The sequence below is a fragment of the Hevea brasiliensis genome, chromosome 18 (assembly GCF_030052815.1).
Source record: "Hevea brasiliensis isolate MT/VB/25A 57/8 chromosome 18, ASM3005281v1, whole genome shotgun sequence".
Taxonomy (NCBI): domain Eukaryota; kingdom Viridiplantae; phylum Streptophyta; class Magnoliopsida; order Malpighiales; family Euphorbiaceae; genus Hevea; species Hevea brasiliensis.
Genome location: NC_079510.1, coordinates 2,435,863 through 2,459,654, shown reverse-complemented (window position 1 = coordinate 2,459,654; position 23,792 = coordinate 2,435,863). Strand labels below are relative to the sequence as shown.

At 30.4% G+C, this 23,792-nt stretch overlaps 1 protein-coding gene across 3 annotated transcripts; it reads right to left on the bottom strand.

The window, feature by feature from the left end:
- Nucleotides 1–2,084: 2,084 nt before the first annotated feature.
- LOC110640684 (alkylated DNA repair protein ALKBH8 homolog) lies at nucleotides 2,085–9,405 on the bottom strand. 3 transcript variants are annotated; one of them, XM_021792099.2, is made up of 8 exons: nucleotides 9,252–9,405; nucleotides 8,783–9,099; nucleotides 7,805–7,906; nucleotides 7,595–7,681; nucleotides 5,915–6,040; nucleotides 5,414–5,704; nucleotides 4,078–4,143; nucleotides 2,085–2,705 (listed from the first exon to the last, which is right to left on the bottom strand). In XM_021792099.2, exons 2-8 carry the CDS (start codon nucleotides 9,083–9,085, stop codon nucleotides 2,649–2,651), a joined length of 1,032 nt encoding a protein of 343 aa, XP_021647791.2. In that variant the 5' UTR covers nucleotides 9,086–9,099; nucleotides 9,252–9,405; the 3' UTR covers nucleotides 2,085–2,648. The 3 variants fall into 3 exon arrangements, with proteins under 3 accessions (XP_021647791.2, XP_021647797.2, XP_021647806.2); XM_021792105.2 differs by having other exon boundaries at nucleotides 7,805–7,900; XM_021792114.2 differs by lacking the exon at nucleotides 5,915–6,040.
- Between the last annotated feature and the right edge of the window lie 14,387 nt (nucleotides 9,406–23,792).

Genomic DNA, 23,792 nt, shown 5'->3' with positions numbered 1-23,792 from the left:
TAAATTTTTGATTCAATTATTAAAAGCATATTACTCTCTTGTAAGGTTAAAATATCCACTCTCCCAATTTTTTATAAAAAAATAAAAAAAAATTTAATTAAATTTTATTTTCAATTGAATGTAAAAGATATTTTTATATTTTTCTCATAAATAAACACTTCAGCAATATAAATTCAGAAAATACAATCTCTTAATTCAAAATAAAATAAAAATAATATATACTATTGACATTAAAAAAAATAATGTAAATTAAAATATTACAGAATTAATCTCACATATCAAGAAAATATAGCATCATACAAGTGTCCTTACTTGTATATCCAAACTCAACTTTTGAGTTACTATTTCAACAACATTACTATAAAACTTTTATTAGGCTATTAATTTATAAAATCGTGACATTATAATTTTTCCAATCAATTATTTATGAATATTCATATGTGAGAGATGAAAATAATTTTGTTGTGTACCATGAAAATATGTAAGTTATAAAAAAATAAAGTAAATATTTAATGTAGTTTACCCTATTCATATAGAATTATATTCATGGGCATATCATCTTCTAGTATCATCGATGATAAATCATTCGTTATAAGTTCAAAGTTATATTACACATTAATCCAATTACATCTATGAGAACCCTTACATAATTACTCATAATAAATGCATTAGTTAGTCTTCTCAATCTTCTTTAGATATAACTCAATATGTTTACTAATTTAATTACATCACTACAAAATGGTGTCTTTAATTATAATGGACAATAGCCATTTCCCCTTAGACTATATCATTTTTCACTTTAGGTCGAAATCTCTCTCCCTCCATTGAACTGCAATAGGCGAGAGCCCCTTATCAATAGGCAAAGCTAAATCCTCTGCAATTGACAAAGTGTTTCTCTACAATGGGCAACAGTTCTATTCTATGAAATAACCTTTTCAACATTTTTCTATTTATATTATTAATTTTCTCAGTCCTAATCTAATTAGGAATTTCACTCGATTTAAGAATAACACTAAAATAAAAATTTTACTCTATATAAAAAATATACCTCAATCTTATTGAGTAAAATTTTTGTGATCCTGTCTGTAAGAGAACACAATCATGAGATGGACAGTCTCATGGTCTGCAAATAGATGAGGTGATTCTTCTTGGAAGGAACGGTTTGTTCGAGAACAGAGATGAACGGCTTCCAGGATCACAAATCGATTGGGTCTTCTTTTTTTTTTTTATACAGAGTAAAATTTTTTATATAAAAAATATTTCTCATTCAAATTGGGAAAAAGTCTTCAAATCTATTATGATTTTGAGTCACAAATTTAATAAATTCACTATTTTTATAAGAAATTATAAACAATAATTTTTTTTAATATATGTACATTAGGGTTGAGTATTTGGTTCGAATCGAACCGAATTAAATTATAAAAATCGAATTATATATTTTAAAAATCAAATCGAACTGAAATGGATGAAAAATCAAATCAAACAGAATCACTCTATTTATGTTCAGTTCCGTTCAAGCCGATTGGTTTTGATTTTTTATTATTTTTTAATTTAAACTTGATTTTCAAATTATTTGATTTAATTTTGACTTTGATTTGAACCTAATAACCATTAATTAATGAAATTAAACAATTTATATATATATATATATATATATATATATAATTAAATATAATTCATAAATTTCTCATAAAAATAAATTAATTCAAAAATCGATTCAGTTCAATTTAGTTCGATTTCAGTATATAAAATTACTATTCAGTTCAATTCGATTTAACCGATTTTTTTCTCTTCAAAATTGAATCAAACCGAAATAATCGAAATCTTTATAATATAAAACCGAACCAAACTCATTGAATCAAATTAATTCGATTCAATTTTTTAGTTTAAACTAAAATCTATTCACCCCTAATGTACATATAATTTTATATATTAATAATATAATAAATTTAATTAAAAAATTATACTCGCGGGCAATGAAACTTCTTGTTACTAATACAAAATAATAAAAAATGCTAGTGAATAGATCTACCTAGTATCAAATAATGATGAATACATTAAAATTTTAGGACAACATATACGGCTTTTTGTTAGCAATTAATGTCATTTATACATAGGTTACAACTATGGTAAAATTTGGCCATAAAATGGTTCAATGTGAAATGATAAACTGCTGCAAACTCAGCCATGTTATTTGCAGATACAACTTCAAAAATTGCTCAACAACATCATCCTCACCCATCTTCACATCACACTTCTGGCAATTAGCCTGTTTGACATTGTTCCTAAAAAAATCTCTTTAAATATGTTAATTAAAATGATATTTTTTTAAAAAGTGCTTTTTCAGGCTTCCCAACCTCAATCTCAAAATGGGACCCGCTCTGTTAGCAAGATGGATCACCTTTGTCCTCTTTTACTTCAAATAAAAAAAAAAAAAAATACCCAATCGATTTGTGATCCTGGAAGCCGTTCATCTCTGTTCTCGAACTAACCGTTCCTTCCAAGAAGAATCACCTCATCTATTTGCAGACCATGAGACTGTCCATCTCATGATTGTGTTCTCTTACAGACAGTCACCCTAGTCATTGTCATAATCAGAATGCAGGGCTTTCAAATGAATCCTCAGACAGCACCGTAAGAATTTTCTATTATCTTTGAGAATCACAATACTGGGGAAATTCACATTGGCAAGGACCCTTTCGTACCTGCAAGGTGAAAATCAGAATGATTCTTCACATGAATTAACAACTTAGATTAATTCAAAGCACTGATTCAGACACCTCAGTATTTGAGTATTCATGAACTATATCAGAGAGTTACAAATTACGGAAACATTTTTAAACATCCCACTCTGTTTTAATTAATGTTTCCATCCCATTTCTATATAGAAACGTATATGAAAATTTGTTGTAACCAGCAATTAGAATTAAGCAAAAACATCAGTAAGTAGTAGAAAAATAGTTCACTAGCCAATCCATTACGAAAAATAAAAATATAAATACAAAGAGGAAGAGCTGAGTTTAGCAGAAGGCCAGAAACAACCTTCTCTCATTCAAGAAATGGATCTAAAGAGTCATTTAAGACAATATAAACATAAGCAATAGTTACCTCAATTTCGAAGATCACTTGATCTCACATGCCAGCTTTGAACTATATCATCTATGCCAATACAATTATTTTTGGTGTTTCAAAAGTCATTTGTGATCCTATTACTGTTATGTGATCCTGCTCACACACATGGATGCAAGGAATTTTGGATAAAACCTTTTTCATTTATTCTAGCCATTCAACCTCATCACCATTTGGATGAATGCAGTGCATAATGGATGGATATTTTTATGGCCTAAATACCACAAAAAATCTTGAATTTAAGCTTTTTTGCGATTCTATCAGAGAGTTTTAATTTTATGAATTCGGCATTTAAACTTTTTAATTTTTGCAATTCTATCTTGATTTCAGTGAATCTGGTGCCTGGAATGTTGAAGTGACAGACAAGGTTCCAATTTCATTTTCCATGTCAACTTTTTTTTCATTCTTTATTTTGTTTTATTTTATTTTATCTGACGTGGAAAATGAAATTAAGACCTAACCTGCCAAGCCAGTATTCTAAGCATGAGATTCACTGGAATTACGCCTGAAGATAGAATTGCAAATTTTGAAAAGTTTAAATGCTGAATTGATAAAATTTGAACTCCCCGATAGAATCAGAAAAAATGCTTAAGATTTTTGCTGTATTTAGGCCTTTTGTTATCAATTATATTAATGAAGGCTTCAAAAGTAAAATGACCCAGATAAATAAACCAGAAAAAAGAGAACATGTGATGCAGGATCTATAACTTATTATATACATAATCTATTGTAACATTTTGAGTGGTCCAAAACAGTGAATTTAAGTACAGCGGTTATGATCATACAACAGAAATCTAAATAAAATGTAAAAGACAAGTACTAGATTTGGAATATGCGATCACAAAACATGTCAATGCCTCGCGTATCCAACAAAAAAGACCCAAAAACTCATATATTAAAACTCAACAAAGGCAAGATGGAAAAAACCAGGAAATCAAGTCTACACACCTTACGAAATGTAAAAGATACTCTTCTTGAGCCCCTTCTAATCACATTGTCATTTACCATGTCAATCTGTAACATGCATTAACAAACATTCATATATGAGGATGAGAAGTATGACCAATCAATTAAAGGGGAAAGAAATAAAAATTTCTTAATATTAACAAAGATCCCTCCGAGTTTATTTATTGGCAATAGTCCAGATATCATTTGTCATTTTATTTCTTGTTCAACTAATTTTAATTGCTCATGGCCTTATGATCAATTAAAAACTCCACCCATATAAGCTTAGCAAAACAAAGCCGGTTCCAAGCCCGGAAAAAAGAGGAGGGTTGCGGTAGATTGACAGCCAGCATAAAACACAGTCATTTCTCAAGATATGGATGCTTATGATATGGCCTGGCCAGCCATATAAAAATTGAGGATGATGTTTTTCCCACCAATCTGGTAGATCTCGCTGATCTTAAGAATAGCACTTCCCATTCTTCCTAAAAATTTGAGAAGAAACAAAAATTTCTCAAGGTAGTTATCTTTCTCTCTTTTTTGTTTTGTTTGATCTTTTCTTTTTAATTGCTCATTGCATGTTTCTAAGAAAGAACAATGATTTAAAACCAAGATTCCTAGTTGCGCTTCACCAAGTCAAGGTTCCCTAGTAAGGACTTTCATATTTTCTTTAACCGAGGATTATTGGTAGATCAGGAAAACCACATCTTTGATATGTCATATTAGACATCCAGACAAATCAAATGCAATTTGATCTTTCTTTGAATTTTAGCAAGTTTTAAAATGTTTCTGGTTGGTTTAAGGATCCTACTTCAGTTAAACTCCATGGACCTAAAAATTTCTCCAGCATGCCTCAACCTTTTGGCTTGACTTTTGGAGGACCAGTTTCTCTTATAATAAACCCCTGATCCGGATATTCTTATGAAAGAAGAGGAAGTTAATGTGAGTCTACAACAGAATTGTGTGCTTCAACCTCACCCTAAAAGTTTTGAGGCTTCCGTCAAAGGGGTGAGACCTCAAGCCTACCAATGTTAGGCTACTAGTTCTAACCTCTTTGCAAATTTCACTAATAAATAAGTTCTACATTTATTCTCTGAATTCTAGTGAATCCTGCCAAATTCTAAGCATAATTTCAATCAATTAGTTTTCCACTCAACATTCTAAACATTAAACCAACTTCTCTCTCATCATGTGAACGATATTTTTCTTCAACAGATGCTTATCATTTGTACTTAAAAGAATTATTCACTATTTGATTCTAAATGGAAAGGCTTGAAACTCATAAAAGAAAATAGCATCATATGGAACCAACAGAAAGCCAATGAACAACAAAATATACCTTATGGTGTGGGATGTAATGATGCCAAGCATAACGTGCTTCCCCAGATAATAGAAGCATAGAACGAGGAGGAAGGTGGATAGCCCTCCTTATTAAATTTGAGCCATTTTCAAGATTTTTAACTTTCATATCATTACTTGATGCAGTTTTAGGAAGCCATGAACCATCTAAATATCTCCGGAACTCCATTATGCAAGGCCCTGCTAATGAAAGGCTAAAAATTAAACCCTCAAATGCTGAATGGGTGTCAATGTGTGGGGACAGGCCCACCCCTCGAGGGTACTCATTAACCTGCAATATAATCATGAATTTCAGCCTTAAATGCAAAACATAAACAACCATCATATTTTCACCACTCAAAGTTTAGTTCCACATATAGTATTTATTTATGTAGCCTCCCCTATTTCATCACAGGAGGAATAGCATGACAATGCCAGGAGAGTTGAATTACAGATAAACACTACAAAAGTACATGAAAGACAGGAAGAGATTACTACATACAGTAAGTTGGTCCAAGACTAAACTTGCAGAATCTCCTAGGTCTGGCAACGATGAAATCCTTTCAAGAATGGAAGAAACAAATGATGGAAGCTCACCCAACTGTTCTTTCGTATTGACATTCCTTGTCTATACGAGAAATAGAGAAAATTAATAAGCTTTGTAGATTCTTATAATAACCAAAAAATATCTATTATCTAGAACCAATCAGTTGTCTCTACTATTGCTAAAGGATATAAAACAGAATTATGTCAATGAGATGCCAAAGACGCCATATACTAACACAATATGCATGATCAGAACCCAACTGCATCAAAGAAATCACAGAACAGAGTTGCAAATACATTTTCAATCATAGCATGGGTGATGATCAAATTCATTACTGACAAAGAGTATCAAATACACAAGAGGGCCAACATGTCAATGCCAAGTAAAAACATATTGTTCATTTTATAGCAGAGCAATCTTCTATTTTGTTGCCAAGCAGTACTTTTATTATCTATAAAGTACAATAGCTCACTTTAGGATGCTTCCCAAAACATATACAGTCCCAAAGTCCTTGAGTTTCACATGCAACTTATAGTTCTTGCCAACAATGCAAATTCCAAATTAAAAATAAAAAAAAAAAAGAACATAGAAGCTAAGAAAACATAAATAACAGTTTTGAACCACTAACAAACTTTTATCACCCAACGTTCCTTCTATTGTTAAATAATGCCAAAAATTTGAGACACAAGCACAGCCTGCATATTATATTTCTTCAATCTTTCAAAACTCCAAAGCATTGCAGGCAGCCAGAATATAAAACTAAGCCTTATAGTGACACAACCTCAGAGAACAAAAGACAACTGATGTTAGAATTCAAGCAGTAGAGATAAATGGCACATTTTTAGAGAAGAAACTCTACACTAAAAGCTCCAAGGAAAAAGGGAGTTTTGGGAATAAGGGTTTTAAAACTCCATTTTGAGTTTATTCTCAACCATAATTAAATAGTTGGGTTTGTGAGGGAAGAAACCCTTCCAATACGACACACTTCGGTCAGCCAATGTTGGTTCTACTTATAAGGATATTTTATGCAATTTTGTGTTTCTCCTACTACACCTTTTTGTAAATGGAAAACTCTTCAGGTACGTATATACTCTTTTGTAACATTTTCTTTCATAGTGAAAAATTCACAAGTGGTTTTCTGTGGATGTCAGCATATTGCCAAACCATGTAAAATTCCTTGTCTTGTTGCATTTTTTTTTATTCTGATTTGTGTGTGAGACTGTAAGTTGCATGAGTTAGTTTTTAGTGCAAGTAACATTATAAAGTTTCATTGAGAGATTACTGATAGTAAGGACAAAAAGTGTTTGAATGGAAAAGGTCAGACTCCTAGGAGCACGAAGTCTAGGATATGCCAAAAGAACTAAAGTACTATGAGTACAGGAGCACTTCCCTTAGAGTTTACAACTGACAAGACAGTTATACTTCCAGCTCCAGTAGTCATTTCTACTTACACCACAGAAAATTTTCAAGTAATGAAACATGTTGTGTTTTTGAAACAAGCACAATGTTTTATATTTCTAGTTAAGAAATACGTTCATGTGTTGTATCCACAAAAAAATATGGAAGTAACATTGGTGGTAGATTCATCCCAAACTTATTAAAAAGTGGCAGGAGCTTGTTCTGCAGTATAATTACCTCATAACAAAATTCATATCCATAATGCTGAACCCTTCTTTTGGAAAGGTTGTTCCAAGGCCTATCATCAACAGCTGTAAGCAATTCCTGAAGAAAGAAAAAGAATTTATTTGAGAAGCTCAATATAACAAAATAGCAAACTGTTAACTGCAGCATATGTGATAACTATAAATACTGAAAGATATCTCTACAGAACATGGAGACTCTAACCTGTTCTTCTTTAGCATTAATAAAGTCATGCCACAAGTAAAGGCCAGGGATGCTTAGTTCTGAAGCCACCAGCGACACTGGGATGGAATCATTCACCTGACCCTAGTACAAGTGCAAGCTATTAACAGGCAACAACCAAATAGGTTGACTAGCAAATGCAATGCATGTATCACAAACGGTTAACATATCAGTCGTATTATTAGCATATTTATTGCTCATGTTACTGTAGGGCACTTAGGTGACAATTAGGAGACAGCTATCCACAAAAGGAAAAAAGAAAAGCAGAGAAGGAAAAAGAGTTAAAGCCATAATTGCAAGATTTTCCCTGATTGCAATGTATAATTATCAGAATACTATCAATGACAAGCACATTTACACATTTAAGTGAGGCATTTTCTAGCATTAAGAATCAAAACAATAACACATTCAAACTCAATAAACACATAAACAAGATGTGATGAGGAAAGAGGGCCAAGGAAGAGACAATAGGTCATTCTTCTTACACTACCTCTACACAGAATTGAATGAATGGACTATCATCACAAGGATTACATTGAAAACAACAAAGATGGTAAAAAAAAAAAAAAAAAAAGGATACAAAAAGACTTAACATTTCTTAATTAACAAAGGCATGCTTGATGATCTAGATGGAATAAACTAAACAAACTACCAAAGCAAAATTAAAATAGAAAAATGCAAGTTCGGAGCCAGCACAAAATATGAAAACATAAATATGATTTGAGACTTTTATTCAGAAAAAATGTTTGGTACACCATAACTGAAAGTAATGTAATTTAATGAATTTTTAGCTCGGTTTTCTATTGAAATCTTGTTCGATTACAATTCATTACATTCAATTACATAACAGCAACTGTGAACTTGATTAGAACATGGTTCTTTATATTGATCATTGCAATGACAAAGAAGATGAAAACCCAACAAAGCTTAGCTTAGAAAAATTATAAAAACAGTGAATACCTCAGAAGTTGGTTGAAGAACAGAAAAACGAATGTGCAAAGAGCGTCCTCCCAGATCAGGGCAAGAATGTCCATCTAAAGCTTTCAAGGCAGCTTGGGCAGAACCCACATCAACATAAGAAACAATAACACGAGCACCACTCTCATCAGCAGCATACACTCCTTTCACTTGTCCAAATTTGCTAAAAACTGATTTAATTATCTCATATGAAAGTCCAACGGATGGTCCGCAATTGGCTACATAAAGATTAGGGCTTAGCTGCTCATCCACTCCGTTAGGCCGAATAAATCTTGGCAAACCCATTTTTGGATGCAAATCTGCAAAGAAATAAATCAAAACTGCTATTCAATGGCAATCACAGAAACCCATATGAAAATTTTTAAATTTTGGTTAATGACAAATGCTATTGAGCGTGAATGTGATGAAATTTCTTATGTGCAAACAAAATAGTCATGGAAGAGAGCCTTACTCGACGTTCTTGGGGAGGTGATGCAGCAAAATGATAAGGGAAACGAGGATTTGGATCCCCGATGGTAAAAATAATGCAAAGAATTATGTCTCCCGCTATAAATTCCCTCAAAAAAATTGTAAGATTTCAATTGAATTTTTAACCTTACCAAAAATTAGAAAAAAGAAATAAAAATGATTACTAATAAAAAATTTAAAATATTTCTCATTAAAATAATCAATTTTTATAAATAAAAACAAAATAGTAAATATATTTAGTTAAATTTTTAATTACTTCAAACAATATAATTTTTCATATTTTTTTTTTACATAATTTTGAGCTTTTAAAAATTTTTTAAAGTTTTATTGCTTATGTATTGCTTTAAGTAAGACTTTAGTGGTCTACCATTTAAAAATTAGAGGAGACATATATTTAATTTAGTAGATAAATATAAAGTTACATTTAATATAAATTCGGTCTAATATAGAAATAAATTTAATAATTATTAAATTAAATATTATTAATATTTATATAAAATTAATTAAAAAATATATAATAAATATACAAATTTAAATATAAATATTTAATTTTATAATAGCTAAGTTAATTCTCATATGTATTCGAGTATTCTACACCTACATCCCATATATAATCTCATTGTTTTTATTTAATTTCTTTCATTTTAATGATAGATGGTGTATATGAAACAAAATCTCTTATTTCTTTTGATATTTTAAGATAGTTGAATATATATATATATATATATATATATATAAGTAGGACATCTTATTCGTGTTATCATAAAGGAGCTCATTTTTCAATTTTACAGTTCTATAGTCCAGACATTTTATTATACGGCAATAAAATAATAGGACTGGAGAGCCATCCAATTCATTTGCATGGGTTTAATTTCTTTACTATTGCTAAGGGAGTAGAGAAATTTGACCCCAAGAATGATTAAAAAAAAAAAATTAATATAATTGATCCTGTGGAAAGGAACACTATCAGCGTTTCTACCGTGGGTTGGAGTACAATGAGACTCAAGGAAGACAATTCAATTCAAGTACATATGAATCCTCCATTTTTTTTTTTTTACATTATTTTTAAAATTATTTTTAAAATTAACTGGGAATGAATTAATTTTGCCATTAAACTATTAACCACTTTAAATAAGAATAGTCTATGATACTATTTTGATGGAAATTGAATTTTTTTTTTATCCTTTAAATGATAAAATGTTGAATTACATGACACAAAATTATATAGTTTTTTCTATTTTGAGTTTTTAATTTAATAATTAGTCCTTCTCTTCATAAAATGGCACTTATTAGTTAAAAATGTAAATAAATAAAAAAGAAGGCAAGGAGACATGGACCTTCATATTGCATTGGCATATTCATGAAAAATATTTAATAATTTTTTTTATTTGAAAGAAAAAGGGGAACAAAAAATTGAACATCTTGTTAAGGTTTTATTAAGAACAAAAAAACAGGGTTACGAGAAGTAGAGTTGTGCACGGTTTTTTATAACAGAATCGAACCGAAAAGCTATATCGAATCAAATTTATTTTGATATTTTGGTTGGTTCTAATTTTTTTACTAAAAATTGAATCGTACCAAAATCAAATTGAGAATCGAATTTATACATATATTTTTTTATATTTTTTTAGATATATTATATACTTTCAATATAATTATATATATATAATTATGAATTAAATACAACCTAATATTATATTTTATTTTTTATATTTTCTGAATAATTTTAGTTATAAATATATTAAATTATCATATAGTTCTTAATGATAAATATATTATTTTATATATATATATATATATTAATTCTTAATTATATTTATATCTTATAGTTAAATATTATATGAATAATAATAATTAAAATATATATTATATGATATATTTATATTATTATATTATATTTATTTTATCCTAAATTTTATATGTACTTTATAGTTAAAAATTATATAATTTAGGCCTAACTAAAAGACATATTATATGATCTATTTGTATTAATAATTAAATTTAAAATTTAAATGTTAATTCAAATATGATTTTTTAAGAAAATAATTACATAAAATTATTTTACAAATCGAAAACCAAACCGAAACCGAAGAACCGAACACCGTAACGAACCAAAACTGAAACAATGAATCGAATTAAAATCATACTGAAATTTTAATTTGATTTTAATTCTTAAATAAATTCTGAACTGAACTGAAATCGAGCGCCACTAACAAGTAGTATTATTAAACATAAAAACTTTGATCATCACGGATGATTATTTATTCTAAGAGCATATATATTATTTAGATATTATTCTAATATTATGATTAGGTGATAGGTATAGGTGTTACATTTTTGCATTGCCATTTGACAGAAAACATATATTGGGAATTGAAGATGATATTTGTGTTGCGGTGGACAACCATAAACGCCTTAATGAGTCACTCCCACCGCCTCTCAGTAATCTTCCAAATCACTGCAAGTACATGTGAAGCTACTTTGAAATATTGAGAGAGGTAATAACAGCTGAAATTCATAAAAAAAAATTGCAAAAAATAGATATGTTTTACCATTTTAAATTTCTTTATAAATTATCAATAATTATGAAATTAAGTTAACTAAATATACTATTTTACACTCAAATTTTATGATATTTTAAATTTTTAAAACGTTTTTTGACATACTTTAATTTCTATAAAGCAGAATTACGATATCTTTAAAACTGAGTATAAATTTCAATCGCACTGACATATCGATTTACTTATTATTGAGTATCAAATATTTTTTATATCTAATTTCGCTTGCAGTTTAACTTTAATAATATATATGTATAAAAAAAAAATCATTTCCTTACTAAGATATAATTATCCAATTTTTAAATATAATTGCAATAATCATCCACACTTGTGCGAGAATTCAACTAATTTTTATATTAATTCTCGCATAATGCAGAAATACGACTAGATATATTATATAATAGAGAGAATGTAACTCTCTCTTTATTTAATATTTTTATTTATTTTTTTTACAATTCTTTTTATTGGATCAATTAATTATTATATTTTTAAATTTAAAAAATAATATTAATATAACGCTCTTGCATTGCGCGGGTGTACATTATTAATAATTTATTTTAATTTATTTTTTAATATGAAGATAATAATATTTGCAAAGATATTTTTGTATCTTTTAGATATTATTTTAATTATAAAAGTTTGAATATTGTGAAATGAGTAATAATAATAATTAGTTAATGATTAAATATTTTTGATTTTTATTATATTGAATGATAAATTATATTACATTATTTGCATTTGTAGTTAAATTTCACATATGATGATTTCCGCTTTATATTGATTATTTTATATATCTATATTATAAATGTATTGTGAAATTTTATGTACAAAATATTATTTACGTTTTCAAAATATTATAGTTATAATTAATATTTTCATATGCTTAATAATAATTAATATTTATAAATTAAAAAAATACACATAATCATATGACTCTCTTGCAATTCTTTTTATTACAGTTTTCTTTATTTCTAAACATAGGTTGATTATTTGATACACTAAGAGCACTAAAAAATAATATTCCTTTAAATACAATAAAACATTTTTTCCTTATTTATAGAAATGTGAGATCTATGTTTATAAAGAGAGGGTAACCATACATTACATATTTTCTTTTTCTTTATACTATCCTTTCATTTTCATTGCACGAAACCAACAAATGTCAAAATCCACAAACAAAAACAACACAAATCCTTAATCCACAAATAGAAAATTAACCAACCACAATTCCAAGGTTAAAACTCACAAATCCAGAAACAATAAACATGAAAAATAGAAAATCACAAACCTTGATTTTGGCACCAAGACCATCTTGATCATAACCATCTAGATTCTGGCAATGTAAGGGGCATAGTTTATTAAATTCAGACTAAATAGGTCAATCAGATTAAGGAATTTACTCTATATCAGTTTGAGTTTATAATTAAATTAGTTAAAAAAAATCTGACATGAATTAATTAATTTGATGGTCGAATCAATAAATTAGTGTAACTCAATTAGCGCTGGAGATTCGATTAGTCAATACGAATAAAAAAAATTTTAAGTGTTGGTAGGGTAAATAAATTTGAAACCTTGTAAAAAGTTTTCAAATAAAAAAATTGAGCTAATTTTATGTTTATTATTTCAATATATATATATATATATATGTGTGTGTGTGTATGTGTTTGTTTTAAATAATGTGTGTCTTATTTTATAATAATATAATAAATTTTATAAAATAATATATTTATTTTTTAATATATACTTAATATTTTGTAAATATTAAAAAGATAATTACACATTTATAAAGTTTTTTTTTATATATATTATATTAAACAAACAATTTTTATATGAGTTAAAACTATTAACATTTATGTAAGTGTAATTTAATAAATGTCAAAATTTTAATTTGAAATAATTAAAATTTAATTAAATAATATTTATTAATTTATTTTTATAATTATATATATATATCACTACCCAACATATGGGCTGGACCGGCACTTGGACCTAGGCCAACTTAAAGTCTCTAAGGCCCATAGTAAGCCTAATTATTCCTTAACCTAATCCTATGGCCCATATTGAGCCCAATTTCAAGAAATCAATCAGACAAAATTCGACCATAACATAGATCATCAAACCGGGAGTTTTTTACTCACTCGACCTGTAAGCACAATATATAATAATTTGGGAAGCTCAACTCACCCTCCACATATTCATCATGTCATAAAATCAAATGCGAGCTCAACTCTCTCATCCAATCTAATCATACATATATTTAATAGATTTACAGATCCAACATGGCATTATATTACAGACCCAAATTAAATAAAATACTTCTAAAACATGCGGAGTTCTATAATTTAATAAAATTATATAAAACATAACAGACATTACTAAACAACTTGCGAAGAAGAGAGGCAGGTTAGAACTCAATAAAGGACCTCCTGTGTCCTGGAAAAAAATAAGTGAACAGGAGTGAGCATTCGACTCAGAGAGTAAAATACCGATTTTAAATACAATTTCTATAGCTATCTAAAACTAATGTATCCTAAAGAGTGAATTGCAACACCTTCATAGTTTTCATACACAAATCACATCATAAATAGCAAAAAGGCAATTTGGAGCACTCACACACCCAATAATGTTCAAACAATACATATATGGGAGCTGATCCCCTATACAGCTCTCTTAATCCAACCTCTGCCAGCGAGTTCTCTCAAGCCGAACTTTCGCTTAATAAAATAAATGTGGGGGCCAGTGAGATCATCTCGAGTCGTGCCTATCCCGACTTATTCATAAAGGACCGGGTGTAGGAACTAAAGGATGAAAATTATTAGTTTAGAACTTTGAATTCAACAATTTTCTTCTAGGGTCTTATGCATCATGCAAGATTCATTATTTACCTAATTGATTTCAATATTCAACAGTATATTAAAACACTTTTAATATGTTTTTGGATCTACATTTGCCATTTAAGATTTTAGAATTAATAGATCAATTCATTAAGACCCTAGATTAATACAAGAACATGTGCACTAACCTTTTGATGCACTGTTGATGTGTTTGGTACCTTTGGAAAGCACCTAGGACACCAGATATTGTCCCTCTAGCTTGTCCACACCAAGATCACCAATGACATCCCCTTGAACAGCTTTTCAAGCCTTTCCAATCAATTAGAAATTGAGGTTTTGCCTTTTAGAAAGGTTGCAGATGTATATTGGACACTAGAAACGATTTCTAGCAATTTTAATTCAAGAGAATGTTGGCAATTCTCTTTGCATTGATGAGAGATGAAGAAAAATAGAGGAAGAAGAAAACAAGGGTGGCGGCACCTCTTTGAGAAAATTAGATTGCTTATTTTGTTCTTTCATCCTTTCCCTTATATAGCTAGGTCACCACTTAAAACCCTTGCCACATGTCATCTTCTGATTGGCTCAGAATTTTAATTGACCCAATTGTATTATGCCAAGTGTCAAAACTAGAATTAATCTTTATTTTGATCATCTTACATGATTGAAAGACAAATGGCAAGCTTATGTGTAGTGTCATATGTCACCATTTCATGGTGCCACATATCACCCTGTGAAATGACCAAATTACCCTTGTGTCTTAATTTTGAGTTTTCAACCCAAAATAATTATTTCTCTTCTTCTAATCAATCTATATCAAATATAAATTAATTAATTAATTAACCTCTATTAATTAATTTCTCATAATTAAATTTTTATTTAAACACTTTAAATATAAATTTAACTTATACTATACATCCAATAACCTAGATTTGGTTTCAAGTCATGTTAGGGACTTTGCAATCTTATTGCAAACCAAACCTATTTAATTAATCAATTAAACTCTGTAACTAATTAATTAAATCATATTTAACTTGGTGATTACTTGTGTATGTGTGTGACTCACTAGGCTCATCACTAATTGGCAATGAGATATGATATCAACTCTTAATATCATCAAAACTCTTTCTTACCATAAATGATTTCTCTAAATCATTTTAGGCAGCTTATAGACTATGGTTAACACCTAGAATAGCATGCCACAACCACCCAATCAGTAATAAGGTTTACCTTAAATGAACCTATAATTATATATTACCATGCACTAGAATCTCTCTGTTACAAAATCCCAATTCAAGTTGGAGTCATGGTTTATGTCAAACCTCATTTGCTATGAATATTATGTTCTCTTTTAATTCTAGTTATTGATTAAAAAGATTTTCTCATCAGAAACTCTTTTCTGATTAAATCTATCTATCCTAGCCAGGAACTTGAAACATGAAGAACAATTAAATGAACACATGATTTTATCTCTATTTACTTAGAGTAACAGATTCCATCTTGATCAACCCCTATCTCCATATATAACTAGTAGGAGCTAACACATGCCCATATACCCATACACAATACAAGTATGAAAGCAGTATCAAACTCAAACCACCTATATACAAGATAACTGTGCAATTTCAGGTCTAAAGATTATATGCACTGATATAATTTATGACAATGCATTGACAAGAGTAAACTCCATGTGCTTGTAAAAAATGTCACTGGTTCGGCCTAATCATCATGCATAAGTGCCTATCATGTTTGTTATATGGCATGAGACTCACCATTCCATCTTATTTACATCTCATATAAATAACTTGGGAACAAATGTGATTACAATCTTTCTGGATAAGTGTAACACCCTCCTGGTAGCAACTCCGTACAGTCTACTTTTCCGGTGACCGGTGTCGGTCTGGACAGCTAGAACGTCTGGAAAAATATTTAAACTAAAGTCAAGAACCAAAATTAACTCAAATATTAATAAGAAAAATTTAGTAAAAATTTTAGAAATAAAATACAACCAAGTCTCCGCATACCATCGTCTTGATTTGAGGTCATCCCGATGACCTAGAACGTCCGGAAAAATATTTAAACTAAAGTCAAGAACCAAAATTAACTCAAATATCAATAAGAAAAATTTAGTAAAAATTTTAGAAATAAAATACAACCAAGTCAAATGAGCCGGTGCCCAAGCGATGGGTAACCAGAGGTAAGTTGCGGTTCTCGCAACGAGGAGCCCTAGACCCGGGGAAAAATTCATAAAATAATTTTTAGGACTCCAGAGAAGGGTCATTGAGGTTCCTATGGCATTAGAATGCCAAGAAAATAATTAGGAAAATTTTTCAATCGGTACAGACAATTTTGACCCGTTAAGCCAAACGAAGGGCATTTTGGTCATTTCGCCTTCAGAGGTGATTTTTGGCCGACTTGTCCAGTTAAGTAAATAATTATAATGATCTAAAATATGAATAAATATTGCTAAAAATTGAATTGAAAATGAGTAGAGAAAAGAAGAAAAGAAAATGAAGGAAAATGCTTAATTATGACATATGATGATGTCATTTAAAAGCCCCCTCCAATCACCATTTGACAAACCAATAAAAAGAGATAAAAATGACTTAAAATGAGATAAAAAAAACAAAGGAATCCAGCAGTTTCCTTCTTCATACGGGCTGGAATAAGAGAGAAAGAGAGAGAAAAGGAAAAGAAAGAAAGAAAGGAAGAAGGAGAAGGAGATGAATAGTAGCAGAAAAAGGGGTTCAGCAAGGCAGCATGTTTCTCTTCCGTCCAGGTGAGTTTGGCTCAACATCTATGGCTGATTTTTGGATATGTTTGAGGTATTTATGTGTGGAAGTTATGGTTAAAATTTGGTGATTGTTCAACGGTTGGATTTGGAGAAATATATTGTTGAACACAGGCTGTCTATAGGTTGAATTCTGAATTTTGGCTACTGAAATTTGAGAAAAATAAAAGTTAGGATGCTTATAAAATTATGAAATTTGGTACAAATGATATTTGGGATGTTGAGGCTGCTGGGTTAAAATTTGGTGAATTTTAGACTTGTGGTTTATGAGATATAAATTGTTTTGCATGAGCTGTCTGAGTAAGACTGATTTCTGCAACAATTTAGATTTTGAAGGGTTGAATGAATGTTTTGATATCTCATGATATAGAGATTATTTGATACTAAAATTTTTACTGATATTGTATAGGGATGTCTTGAATATATGGTTAAAATTTGGGATTTATCTAACGGTTAGATCATTATATATAAATTTGAATGCACAAGCTGCCAGATTGGGTATTAATGGGTGGTTGTGGATTTAAGATTTATGATAGGAGTTTAGTCCAATTTAAGGGGAAATGCTGTTGAATTTTTATTGGATATTTAATTTAGGAAAGTGAAGTTATAATTGATTATGATTATTATGATTCTAGGGGAAATCTTGAAGAATAACAAGCTCAAGGTTGGTTTCAAAAAGGTTAGTGCCTATTTATACTTATACTTCTTTTATTCCATATTAAGGACTTAAAATAAGTAAGGAATTGTGAATTAAATGAATGAAATTTATGTACATGTACTCTTTGAATTTCGGCAGCCCTATTGAAGGAATAGAAATGGAGTGTTTGATGGACTTAGAGTGAACTAGAGCTTAGGTTTAAAGTGTATACATATATATATAGAGAGAATGAAAGAGTAAATTAGGGAAATTGTGAAAAACTTTGAAATTTAGCTAGGGGTTAGGAATGAAAATTTGACTTGGCTTATGAAATGGTTAAAGAACATTCTAATGGTCACTTAGTGACCATTTGAGGTATGTTGACCATAAATTGGACTGAAAAATGGCATGGCAAAGTGGAATGGTAGGCTGCCTAAAGACAGCAGCATGGTGGCTGAGATTTCAGTCCAATTGGACTGCCATAACTTTGGCTGTGTAGGTTCAATTGGTGTTTGGCCAATTGGACATGAAACTAGGCTTATAATGGCACATTTTTGCTGAAGAAACCATGCCCAAAAGACCAAAGCAAGAGGACCAAAAATTGGCCCCAATCCGGATACCCTGTAAACAGCCCCTGCAGAATGACCAAATGAACAGTAATTGTTCATTTGGCCATAACTCACTGTAGAATGGTCAAATTGATCTAAAATTTTTACAGCAATAAGTTAAGACATAGACAAACAACTTTCATGAAGAAACCTACCCCAAATTATGACCAGAACCTAATCAAATCATTGAGCAAAGTGAAGTTTACTGTACTGAGATTTCCAGAATTTTCATTTGAGCAGTAATGTTTGGATGGCTATAACTCTCTCTAGAAAACTCAGATTTAGGCGATTCTTGAACCGATGGAAACCTAAGACATGGTAGAACATTTCATATGAAGAAAGTTAGACCAAATTATGAACTTAACTTAGTCAAATTACTGACCAAAGTTGGACCAAAATCTGCCAAAACCCAAAATTTCAGCAGGAACAGTATACGTGAACAGTAAATTTATTTTGGCCATAACTTGAGCTACAAAACTCCAAATGGAGTGATTCAAAAAAAGAAATTCAACTAGACAAAATAAGGAACATTTTCTATGAAGGAAGTTTTGTCAAATTCCAACAGTAAATCGACCAATGAAACAGTGCAACTTCGGAGCACCAAAACCAAAAATTGGCAATTTTGCCAAAATGACCTAAGCTTTGAGAAAGTGACCAAAACCAACAAGTTTTAAATGAAAAATGTAGTATGTTTGAAGTGCCAAAATCAATGTACATATTTTCTATGCAAAAGTCAACATTTTAGTTGACTAATGAAGTGAATAGTGACATGAAAACTTGAAATAAGCTTGGAAATGGATTTGGTAATTGATTCCAACAAGTTTTAAATGCAAAATGTGGTACATCGGGAGTGTTAAAACCAATGTACCTATTGTCTATGCAAAAGTCAACATTTTTGTTGACCAATGGGGTGAATAGTGACACCAAAACTTGAAATTCAAAATTTGAAATTAGAAATGCATCTAGGAGACTTTAAATTGCAATTGGCAATTAATACTAGTAAATGTAAAACTCAAAATGTGGGATCTTGGTGTAATTAGAATTAATATATCCATTAAGTATAAAAAGGTTAACATTTTGGTTGACTAGTAAGGTGAATAGTAAACAAAATGACACATATTACATAAGTAATACAACTTGAAATATAAAATGTAATTAACACAAATGGATTGTTTAGAGTATAAATGAGATAAAGTTATCATTAGGATTTACGTCTTTGTTTCAAATAGGATTATAATACCTTGTACAAAAATTGGTACATGAGAGGTAATAATGTGAATACTAATTCATATAAATATTGTAACGATTAGATGAATCACATGGATGTGTGAATGGGATTAATTGCTCTCATCATGAGAGAAATGGAAATATTTCGATGTACAAATGGTACATGAAAATCGATTGATGTAAATTGCAATTAACGTGAATGGTATGATGAATGCATAAATTATATAAAAATGAGATTTGAAGATTTATGCTTTTACTATAAATAAAATTAAAATACTATGAACGATAATTGGAACATAAAATGAAATAATAAAACTTATGAACATTTAATGATATTATGTGCCCTAGTATACCTAACAAGATTGGTTTGGATAGTTTGGCATGCCAATAGGGTATTGTTTTAGCAGTACTGCGAAAGGCTTTATGCCTTTATTCATGGCTTTATGCCCGTATTCATGGCTTTTATGCCCGTATGCATGGCTTTTATGCCCGATTATGTGATATCATGGCTTTTTAGCCATATCGATCGCATACATGGTTGGCGCTGCGTCCCATGGTATGACGCCCGAGGCACCGCGGTGTCGGTGCCAACGACCCGTTATCGATCGATCTTCCAAAGATAGGTTACTTGGGCATGGAAAAGTATAACTGTGATTGAACTGATTATTAAAGAAAACACGAAAATTAAGTATCAGGAATTATTACAAAAATACAAAGAAGCTCAAGATCATGAAGAAAATAATTAACGAAATGCATGAAGAAGTTAATATCATAAAACATGATTAGCCCTCGACTAAACAATAAGTTAGTAATTATTCATTTCTTATGAACACAATAGCAAGGAAATTATTATTTTTATTTGCATATTATATTTTCTTGTATTATTGGCACCACTAAGCTTTATGCTTAGCGCGTCGCTTTTGCAACGCGTAGGTACTGAAGATTTGGACAGAGGGCCTAGTAGACCACAGATTCGGTAAGGCAGTTCACAGTTCTGCATAGTATCCGTGTCACCTCACCGTCTACAGTGCATTGGTAGGACACTAGGCTTCATTTTGGTATTTTGTAATTGATTTTTATTTTCCTTTGTGTAAATGAAACTTATGTAATGTATTTTGATTTTCATGTAAATAATGCAAAATTGTGTTTGTGAAAGGAAAAGTGAATACATAACTGTGACTTGTACATGATTATCACATGAGATAAATGATTGAGAAATGAATGGTGAAAAATGTTGAGATTTTGATATTGAAGTTTGAGAGTGATGAGATGATTGAATATGATAATAGGAAGTGTTTTTCACAGGTTCCGAAGAACTGTTTTCTCTATTTTTAGCCGGTACTCTGCCGGATTTTCTATAAAATTCTCGGAACCTCAAATAAATTATAATTTCGATAAATAACTTAAATAAATTATATTTCACAAGTTATATTCAAAAGGAAGAATAAAAATGAATTAAGATAAAATAGAGTGCTCGGCACACTGAGTGGCATAACTTGCTCGGCTACACTGTAGTCGGGTAAGGGGTGTCACAATAAGTCATGTCCTTATTGTGAAGTACCCTCGATTGTAAACCAATTTATGATACTTTGTGCTAGAAATACTGTCACTCATATTCTTAACAACTTAAGAATAGAATTTCAAACAAAATATCAATGGACCTTTTCTATTACACATAAATATATTGTATAAATGGAAAAGTGAAAATGCCTTTTATTAATAAAATATGTATAAGATACTTACTAAATGATATGCTCTAGGGCATACTACTAACATCGGGTCCCAGTGAGTGTCTCTAAAGCCGCGTCTACCTGTCCTATTCATATCCAATACCACACACCACATGCACGCACATTGCTCCAAATTACCATAAACAATATCCATGGCACTTCATCAATTAAGAATGTAATATAAAATGTGCCTAGTGTTTAACTACATAGATACATATTTATAAGTGATGCATGCGCATACCTGAACGTATAATAATATTAAAATTATAATTAAAATTAATATTTTACTCACATACTTGAACCGAGGTCACTGTTGCGGCTGGGCGGATGAAGAAGGCTGTCCTAGCTCACTTGACAATTTCATTACAAGTATTTAATATAGTTGACTCAATACAAATTTAAAAAAACCAAAGACACCCTAAGTTGTGCTGAAAATCCGGTAGAGTCCCCCTTATACCTAAGACCTACGCAACCTACAAAAGAGTTCAAAATATACTTATATATTCACAAATCACACAATCGCAGCTCAATTATATCATATGGCCCCTCCTGGACCCATCCAAACAGTCAACAACCACAATTTGAAAAATTATAATTTAGTCCCTATAACTAACCCTTTTGTAAAAACTACCCAAATGAGCTCTAAAAATTCGAAAATGCTGCCTCGCGGTCCTTAATAGGGTTATAAGACTATTACAAAAAGAATTATAATTTTATAATCACCCACGAATATTTTATGAATTTTTATTCTAAATTGGTATTAGCTGAAAATAAGCAACTTGGAGTTCGGATTTACCTATGCCAAATCTGACACCTGAAACGAGTCCGGAACATCTGAGAATGCTAGGATTGACTATAATATCGACCACGTTCTGAGACGGGCCGCCAGACAGCCGGATCTGGCTAAAAATGTGGTCCCGGCGCTGATGACCTATCCTCGATCTGATTGCACCTAAATTAAGTCCAAATTTTATTAATAATTATCATAAAATTATTTTTAAATTTTGGAAATCGAAAAAGTTCAAAAATCTCACTAAGCGATTTGGACCGTCCGATTATTGTCTTTTTTAAACGGTGTCTGATCGGAGCAGGACCGGTCCTATCTCGAAGATTTCATTGTCCTGTCCATCGGTGGCCTCGGATTTCTGATCCGATTGTCGGATCGATTGAAAACTTGCCGGAAAGCCCATTGTCCAATTTTCTCTCTCTTTGAAACTCGCCGGAAACCTCCATAGAATGGAGCAGCATTGGTGGGGATGGGAAGCCCGTGGTCCCAAGAGGCGAGCGCCACCCTCCACTGGCAGGAATGCCACCGAAAATGGCCGGAATCGTGCCTAAAAGGACGTGGCTGCTGGGCACGTTGAGGCCTCCTTTCGTTGCTGTTCGCTGTCCATAGGGGTTGCCGGTGCCGCTGGGGATCGCTGGAAGCTCGCCGGACCTTTGCAGACCGTCGCCCTCCACTAGGTCGACCGGAGACACAGTGAACGAAGAGGGAGAGGGAGAGAGACAGGAGGAAGAGAGAGAGAGACGGGAGGGGGCTGTTTGCAAATTTTTTTTTTAAACTCTGCTCTTTTTTTTTTAATTTTTAATTTTATTAAAATCCCTAAACTTTTTCTGTTTGTTCACATAGGTCCCTAATCTTTCTTTAATACATTTAAATTGATAATAATAACAATGTTAATAATAATAATAATAATAATAGTAATAATAATAATGAAATTAATGACCACTAAATCAATTGCTAATAATATAAAATAATATTTTATTAAACATTTAATATGGATGTTTAAAACTAGTCATATAAATAAATAATAATGATAAAAATAAATATAATAATAATGATAATGATAAAAATAATAATACATATAAAAATAATACCCATTTAACAAAAATTACCCATTGTAAAAATATTAATTTAAATTCATGAATAAAATATAAATAAATTATTAGCTCAATAAAAAAATAATAAAAATATTTATTAGAAAAATTGAGTTGTTACAATATATATATATATATATATATATATATAAAATCAGTATATATATATATATATAAAATCAGTATAGTTCCTTCCCAAAGCTAAATTTAATAACACTGCTTCACTAGCTACCATAAACTTCTCACAGGACAAGAGGCGTGCAT